Genomic DNA, 9,266 nt, shown 5'->3' with positions numbered 1-9,266 from the left:
ACTTATAGAAGGCTGGTGGACGATGCTTTTGGAATTTCTCAAACAATTTGGAAGCATCCTCCCAATTATGTGCCATAACATGAACTGTTGGAGGTTCAGAGGTAGGAGGAAGAGGTGCAAGCACAGCTTGTGCTAAGGCTACTCCAGCAGCAACAGGAGCCAGAGGAGGGTTATCATGTGCCGTGGCAGCTGCAGGAGCTTGAAGGGGCACTTATTGCCTTTCTCTAGCAATTTCTTGGAGTTGCATAGTCATTGCTTGCATGAATTAGCATTGCTCCAGTTGCGCCTGTCTGTGCTCTTGTTGCATGGCCTGCAACATATTCCCTAACAATGCAGCTACAACCGCATTATTGTTGATGGGAGGGGGCACTAGTAAGGCCATAGTGGAGGCATCACCAGTAACATCCCGTGGAGGGGAATGATTCTCATTTGAGCGACTGTTAACCATGACGGATACCTATTCAAGTTTAAGACTCTCAGACATTTAAAGCCTAGGATAACTCAAGGGGAAGTGATCCATCACATAGTTTTTACATTAGTAAGAACTTGAAATCTTAAACAGCTGAAATTTTATAATTTGGAATTCGGGTTTTTTTTTTTTTTTTTTTGTAATTGCTTCTGTGGGAGGTCGTTGTTGTTACATCTGTACTCGAATCCTGACCTAAACTCTGCATATAGGTTCGGAACCCGATGGATCCAAGGTCCTACCCACTAGCAACCTGTGGTGCATTGACTGGGTAACCATTTTTGAAGGGGAAACTCTGGTGATGTCATACCTACCAGTTCAGAGGCAACCACCAACCTTGTGTTTCTGTTCTATACACCAATTAATGTACAACCTAAGGTAAGAACTCCCACTTAATTAATTAAGGATTTAATTACTTATAATGTTTAAAAAAACTATATTTTAATCAAAACTATGCATGGACAATGCCCAAGCCATGGCACAAGCCTCTGTGGAGCCCAAATGCAAAAACAGTAGGGATTCACCTACTGGTCCATCGATTGGATCGACCAGTGCTGCTATCACCTGTGTTTTTCATTTTTGGTCTGTGGGGTCCAGTGTCTCGCACCCCAAATCACCTCCCCGTACTTAAAATAGACCCATGAGAATATTATCCTGACAATGTGGCCATATGGGACCCACCTAATAGCCCATGTGCCTTTAAAAGGAACCTTAGAATGAGTTTTTGGGAAAAATGGCTTCTAGCCAAACAGGCCTTATGGCAACTCTTATATAAGCCAACTTAAAATTGAAACCCTCTCCTATTCATTCCATTGGAGAGGGAGGAGAGAAAGAGAAGGAGAAAGAGAAGGGAAGAAGAAGAGGAAGGAGGAGCTTGAGCCCACCCCTTATGCTTGGGATTCAACAAGGTAACCCCCAAAACCCAGCAGTTCCATACTATTTTCCTAGCCATTTCCAGGCAGTGACCATGATCAGTCCTCTTACCTATGATCTACCATATTGGTTGATAGTATGCTTGAGTTTTAGCATAAACCACTACGATATTCCAACATGCAAGTGAAGATCTATCCTTCTACACCCCTCTTTGTCTTCTCTTGTGTCCAGAATTGTCATAATGATCATTCTAGCTTAGGAATGACAATCTTCATGCCATATGATAAGTTTAGTTTGAAGCTCTATGATGCATAGCATGCTTTTCCTTAAATGCATGATGAAACCCATAGCCTTATGCCCATGACAGAACTGATTTCGAGTTGAGTGAACTCTGTCTTGGTTAATCTTTGTATTCTCATATGAACAGCCATGCATGCTGGCCATAGGTTCCAAAAGCCTCAAGACCCCATGCATGTTTGATTTTTCACCATGGATGTGTTGGCTATCTTGCATGGAACCCAATAATGCCTCCTGATCATCCATGCAAGCCATAGACCAGAAGATCCAAGCCAAAGCATTGTCATCTTTTAAATTTCACGGGCTGAGTAGGTACTGGTTGATTGCCAGTGGTCGATTGGATGGACCACTATGAATCGATCACTACAGGAATTTGAGACTTGTGTTACCACTGACCTACCCACAGGTTTGTGATGCCTTGCATGAAGCCCTGCATGTAAACCCAGATGAAAACCATGCTCTGTAACTATCATTGGAGGAAGAACAGACTCCCAGGATGTGTTTCGGACAACCAAATCAGGTTTAAAGTGGAACCATGACCAAAAATCCTAATGGAACTACTGAAATGTCATCTAGAAACCGTTGGTGTAAACCCATATAACATTTACCCTAAAAAACCATTTCAGTTTTGCTACTGTATCCTTACTAGTCCATTGCTACTGGTCCATTGGATGGACCAGTGCCAATCGACTACTATAGGAAACCTAAACCTGTGTTGCCTCTGACCTACCCCAAGGTCTGTGACACCTTGTTGGAACCCATTAGTATAGTCTATGGCTTAGAACACACCATCCCAGCCCTGTTCTTGCATCTTGAGCAAATGGGTTGATTGCTACTGGCCCATTGGATAGACCAGTCCAATCAACCTGTGCAAACCATAGTTGAAAGACATGATCCTAGCACCTGAAATGGCTTAGAATAGTACCTAGGGACCCCCTTTTGGTGTGAAACCATAAGCCCTCTTCAGATTTAACCACTGCAGTCCTACTGGTCCATTGGCACTAGTCCATTGGATGGACCAGTACCAATCAACCACTGCTGCTGTCCTATCTGTTTTGAGCCTGGCCTTGGATTGAAACTTGAACCAAGGGTACCCCTGGACTCCTTTATCCGTTAAACACTCAGTAATGTATAATTTTGAATTAATTACCCTAGGCTTTGACAACTTGCCCGATGACGCGTATCAAAGTACTTTTGAAGACTAGAAGTCCTTCAAGCAAGTGCAGCATAGTCAAGGTGAGTGGATATGAATCATTCCTGTAGGAGTAACACTGTGAACACTTTGAAGATAATAAAATTACTTATCTGTATTGATATGAGTTTTACATTTCTATTTAAATGCTTATTAAAATTTAGAATTAATGTTATGACTGTGGAATTGGTCATGGATGTGTTGATATAATGCTTGATGATATTAATGCATGATGTTGAACTGCTAGATTAGATGTCGTAGTCGGCTTGGAAATGAAAGGTATGGTGAGCCATAATATGGGCTACGGGAACACTGTACATTTCATACTTGGAAATGGGGTGTGTGGTAGCCCGTAGAATGGGATACAGTTGACACCACTCGACTCATACTTACCATGTAAATCATTTGGCTAGGTTGAACATACCCTTATGCTATGGCCCTTATCAACAAGGGTGTATGTGTTGGGTAATCATGGCCTCCTGAAAGCCAAGGAGGGCAGAATCCGAGATAGATTGGTTACCTTGGGGTCTGGCAAGGGAGTGAGTCGATGCTCTCGGACTAGCGTGGGTCCCATCCGCAATGATTGAGGTTGCAACCAAAGTGATGATAGAAAGAAGCGGAGGTTGTTGCCCGAATTGTTGTAAGTAGCATATGCCTAGTGACTTAGTTGTGTTGCTAGGTGGGACTAGAGTAATAAAATTGAACACAAGCATATAGTTTCATGATGATGTATTGTGCCTGCATGTATGATTTATTATTCATTGGCTGGGCTCAGTGGAGCTCATCCCTCGGAACATGTTTTCTTTTAGATGATTTTACAGGTGGATGTCTCCCTGAATGAGAGGATCATTTCGGACAGTTTGGTGATGGTGATCGTGATCATTCTAGTATGGACCCCGATGGAGGTGATCCCTCTGATGTGGGTGCACAGAGTTAGATTGGAGGAGATGACCTAATGGTGGTTGTCTTTCTTTTGATGTTCATAGAACATTCTTTTTTTGGATAGCCTAAGGGCATTTTCTTTTGTATAGCTTACAGATGTATCTTTTGTCTTAAACTTATAACTCTGTTGTAAAGCTTAGAAAATGTCAAGGATGTAACCAAACACTATGGGTTGTGAGCTACGACTGAATAATGTATCAGTAGCTCAATTATGTATGTATAAAACTTTAGCTTCCATTGCACTCTGTTTCCAATATTTTATTGTGAATGTTGTGTGTGTCTATGAGTGGTGTTTACTTCTAGATCCTGGAGATTTAACGGATGTGGTTTGACATCCGGGTCACCCGCTCAACCCTCCTATGGGGTGGTTTGGGGTGTGACAGTTGTAGTACCAGCTGGGGTTATTAATAAAAGTTTATTTTCTCGTTATCATGTTCTGTTCTACTATTATATACTATTGTTCTCGCCTTTCACACCTAGCTAGTCTTCTCCCTAGGTTTGCACACACTTTAATTATGCTCTTAAAGTTTTTAAGCTAGAACCTAGTTGTGGAAAGTCAATCAAGTGTCTTTCGCTAGACTGTGACCGGTGTAAAACATCACACTCTGATACTATGTTGTCATACCCCCTATTCTCGATGGAAATAAAATACAATAAAGGGGTGACTAGGACGACACATGTCACCCCAATAAGCTACTAGGATCACGAATGAAGTGTCCCAATACACAGTCATTAACTAACATTAATACACATTAATATCAGAGTACGGAAGATAAGGAATATTACATTCCAAAATAGATCCATATTTGCGGAAGGGTATAATTAAATAGTTACAAGATGTTCAATAGCTAATGATAATAAGTACTATAGTTAACAAAATTTCTACGACCATCGACTAACTACCAAAAGGAGTATAACGTAATTATTTATACAAGGCACGAGGCCCAAAATGATTCCAAAGGGGTCTAGTCCTAAGTATCAGTATGGCCCGTAGGCACAATCATCACAGGGGTAACCATCACCATGATCCTCAGTCATGGCCTCTAGCTCCACAGTACTAATATCATCATAGCTTAAAGTCTGGACCTCGAGACCAGCAAAGTAACCTTCACCATCTATATCAAAGTCTAAAAGAATGTGTACAAAGGGGGTTAGCTTCACTGAGCAAGTGAGGGGATGAGGAATGCACAAACACACAGTTTACACAAAGTCCATGATGCATGTAAATGTTAGTAGATTTTCCACCTAACACATAGTCTAAGTCAATGGTATAAGCTACTATAACAACTCGGGAATCACCATGGGTCACTTATGTTATCACCACAGTGAAACCTTAATTGTTACTAGGGGGCCCATGTCGGTCAAAGCCACCAAAACCACCCATAGGTATACCCCGATGATCAATGGTCATCTCTGACGTGGCCTCTCTCCCCCACATGCAACAAGGATCCTTGATCACCCAACACCTAAACCCCTGTTAGTAAGGGTCGTAGCATAGGGGAAATAAAACCTAACCACAGTTATACTACTTGTAAAAGCCTATCACCTTGAGAGGTATTCCAGGTACATCAACGTTGCATACCATCTAGCACCCGGGTACCAGCACAACTCGGTGCATACAAGTCAATATGACAAGCTATAGAAATTTATTCCGTGGGGTTCTGGAACCGGCACTCTCGGCACCGTAACCCGGCATAAGTAATGAAATACAATTCACAATCAAAATCAGAGAATCCATCAATCAAGAATATAATGCAAGTATGCAACATGCTTGAATGCACTTCAATATAATAATGGATATGCATAGATATAGTCAAACCCAAACCCACTCACCTTGGCTAAACTCTAGTTGTTTGAAGGATTGTCAGCTCTCGTCAAAACATCAATACGCATCGCCGGACAAGTTGTTAAAGCTTAATGTTAGTTTAATTAAAAGCAATCATCAATAAGTGTTTAATTAGCTAAGGAGTCCAGGGGTACTCTTGGTCTAAGTTTTAAACCAAGGTCAGACTCAAATCTAAAATAACAGCAGTAGTGGTCGATCCAATCAACTTGTAGGGATCGATCAGTTGTGCTCATAGCAATAAAATTGAAAGGAAAATATGGAACTTCACATGGTTTCACACCATGGGGCTTTCAGATGATAAGCCAAGAGATCCTACATGGTTTGGTTATGGTTTCATTTAAGTGTGCCCACTGGTTGATTGGACTGGTTGATCCAATCAACCCTAGTGAATCAACATGTTACCCAAAGGTAGTAACAAGGATAAAAGGTCATGGGTTCCTACTTGGTTTACACGAATAGCCCTCTAAATGATGCCCCGGGCCATAGGGTGGTTTGGGTTTAGATCTGGCTCAAAGTTCTAGCAGTGGTTGATTGGAGTGGTAGATCCAATCAACCAGTAGCAATTGACCAGTACTATATAGCCCGAGAAATTTAACATGCAATTAGTGTTTTGGCTTGGTTTTACTGATGTACCATTGATAAAGATGATCAGGGATCATAGGTAAGCTACATCTATGATAAATTTCATAATCCAAAGGGAAGATTGAACGTGCATTGGGGTTTTGGAGTTTATGGCTCACATAGCCGACATGCATGGGTTTCAAACACATGGGTCTACAGAATACCTTCAAGGAAGGGTTAGAATTACAGTATAATATTATTGGTATAGGCTTTAGGTTAAGGATTCAACATGCATTCAAGGAAATACAAGCTCTACTTCATAAGACTAAGATTTAACCCATTTCTTAACATGCTAGTAGTCCTATACAGATTAAATAGGAATCTACAGAAGTTTGAGCACAGCAGAATACTTATGCAAGGTTTAGAAAGGTATAAATCAATGCAAGTGAAGATCCTAGTTCCTAAGTAGGTAGACATGGTGGATCATTGCTAGATAAAAGGAATCAGTGGAATGATCACGATCTGATTAAGAGTACAACATAAGCAACAGAGGAAAGAACCCATGGATTGTTACCTAATGATCCAAGTGCAAGGAAGAAAATCCAGGCTCCTTCTCCTTTCTATTCTCTTCTTCCTCTCCTTTCTTCTCTTCACTTTTCTCTCCTCTCTTGTCAACAAAATGAACAAGAATGATTTATGGAGGTTACGATGGTTTATATAGAGGCTAGGCTTAAGGCCTATTTGGCTAGTGCAGGTTTTATGAAAAACACATTCTATAACTTATTTTATAGCATATAGGCCTATAAGTGGGCCCCACATGATCACATTGTCGGGGCAATATTCCCATGAGTTACTTGGAATTTGGGAAGGTGATCCATAGTGTGAGACACTGGGCCCCACACAACAGAAGTGAAAAATACACACAATAGAACAGCAACACTGGTTGATCAGACTGGCTGATCTGAATTGACCAATGTGGATCGACCAGAGACAGCAACAACAGGAAAGTTTGGGCTTAAGTTTAATTTTAGCTCACTTGGAGGGAGAATTGGAAAATGGTTGCTTCTAACAAAATGCAGTCCTGTGAGTCTAGTTTCAAACAAATCAATAATCAAGGAAATTGAGGTTCATATGGTGGAGTTATTTAATTTTAATTAACTGAACAAGGGTCAATCTGACAAAATAGAAGAATTCAATCCATGACAGCAACTTGAAATAGAAGAATTCAATTCTAAAGGCGCATGCCCTCGGGTGAACACTAACCTACCCGAGGTAGGAACAGGGCATTTAACAATCTAAAAAAAGGTCCGGGCTTTGGCCTGCACTTCAAGGACTTAAGGAGGGTAATACTAGGAATAGATATGGTCAGTAACTTACTCTTTGTCCATCATGGTGTGTGCCCCGTGATCCCGAAGGGTTTTCTAACAACGATGCTGACCTTATCTGCGAATGAAGTATCGATATGGCACGACACAGGGTGTGCCTTCCAGTATGCCTCACTCTTAGCGAATGTACTCAGAGGAAATCAATGAAGTCATCATCGATGAATCTCCCCCATTCCTGATTGAGGAACCTTTCTTCGACAGGCAACCCCATGCCAAAGTTGATGACCTTGTAGCTAGGCTTGACAACCATCGCGAACAACTCATCAGCATACTGGGTAACAATATCTACACATCATGGGGAAGAAAAGGATAATTAATTAGGTTTCTGGGTGTGGGTGTAACATTTATAAAGGGAGAATATTCAAAGACAAGCATCTAGTAGAAAGACCGGTTCATCCGAGCAAGGTAGGTGCCTAACACCTTCCCACTCTCGCAACCTGACCACTTACCCTGAATCTCTGACCAGACCAACCGAAGTCTCATACCCTTCTAGGGCTACATCAATGGGTCCTAGGCCCTAACCCTAGGTGGTGACTCCGTTTCATTTTATTACATGACCCCCATCCCTTGATAAATTGACACCATACTCCTGAGAAGACGCATTCCTCCTCCCTCATACTAGAGACCACATATAAAACCCCCGACTCCACGCTCATCGAGGGCTCCAGTGGATGAAAGATGAAAAAAAAAAAACCAGATCCTCATAGTATGCAATGAACCCCGATAGGCTAAATCATGTGCATTAGAGTTGAGTTTTCCAATTGCACCTCATAGCTAGAGGGAAGCTTAAGGTGGGGGTAACTATTTTGTTTAGACCTGCCCCTTCTATCAATGGTAATTAAACATGCTAATTATGGTTTATACATCATGTAGATTTGTTACAATGTCTTCCCAAATCAGCTATGCTAACCTTAACAAAGACCACACTTAACTGGTGTAAACTATGTTGACTAGAGGAGGAACATTAAGTTGCTCCTGATTGTAGAAGCTCTGATGTCTCTCCTAGAGCAAGATGAGCCTGAATACCCAGAAGACAAGAACCCTGAAGTTGTAAAGGCCTATGAGTTGTTTAGGCAGAATAATTCTACAACCAAGCTTCTTGTTTTAAGTTCTATTGATAAGACCATCGTTGATTCTGTCAAGGATCTTGCCTTGGCAAAGCATATGCTGGAGGAGCTGAAAGAGTTGTACGGTAAGCAGAATAGATATGCCCACCATCAGCTAGTCTCGCTTCTCCATAGTACAAAGTTGACCCCAGGGACTCCAGTGATTGACCATGTCATGAAGTTGAAAATTTTATTCCAGGAACTGGAGACCTTAGGAACAACTCATCAGCTGGAATATAAGACTGATGTTATACTTGACTCTCTTCCTTGGGATATCTATGGATCTTTTATTATCAATTTTAACATGAATAAAATCTCCGTAGAACTTCTCGAGCTTGGCAATACATTATAAAAAATTGAGGCAGTATCAAAGAAAAGCAAAGCGGAGATCTTAACAACAAAACAAAAGCCTCCTTCTTCTAAGCCTAAGGGTAAGAAGAAGAAGAAGACCAACAAGGGTAAGACCCCTAAGGTGGAATCCAACGGAATTCAAAAGAGCAAGAAAAATGAAAAGGGACCTTGCTTTTAAAGCAAAAAGGAGGGACATTGGAAGAGGAACTGTTGTGTTTTCCTGGCATCTCTGAAAAAGAAGCCGAAA

General features: G+C 41.3%; 1 protein-coding gene across 1 annotated transcript; it reads left to right on the top strand.

Annotated features, from left to right (window-relative positions):
• The first annotated feature begins 8,555 nt into the window (after positions 1 to 8,555).
• LOC122665440 lies at positions 8,556 to 9,020 on the top strand. The gene has a single exon (XM_043861589.1). It carries the CDS (start codon positions 8,556 to 8,558, stop codon positions 9,018 to 9,020), a length of 465 nt encoding a protein of 154 aa, XP_043717524.1.
• The last annotated feature ends 246 nt before the right edge of the window (positions 9,021 to 9,266 follow it).

The sequence above is a fragment of the Telopea speciosissima genome, chromosome 6, assembly GCF_018873765.1.
Source record: "Telopea speciosissima isolate NSW1024214 ecotype Mountain lineage chromosome 6, Tspe_v1, whole genome shotgun sequence".
Classification (NCBI taxonomy): Eukaryota; Viridiplantae; Streptophyta; class Magnoliopsida; order Proteales; family Proteaceae; genus Telopea; species Telopea speciosissima.
The sequence above is the reverse complement of the archived record's forward strand: the minus strand, read 5'-3'. Positions and strand labels throughout refer to the sequence as shown.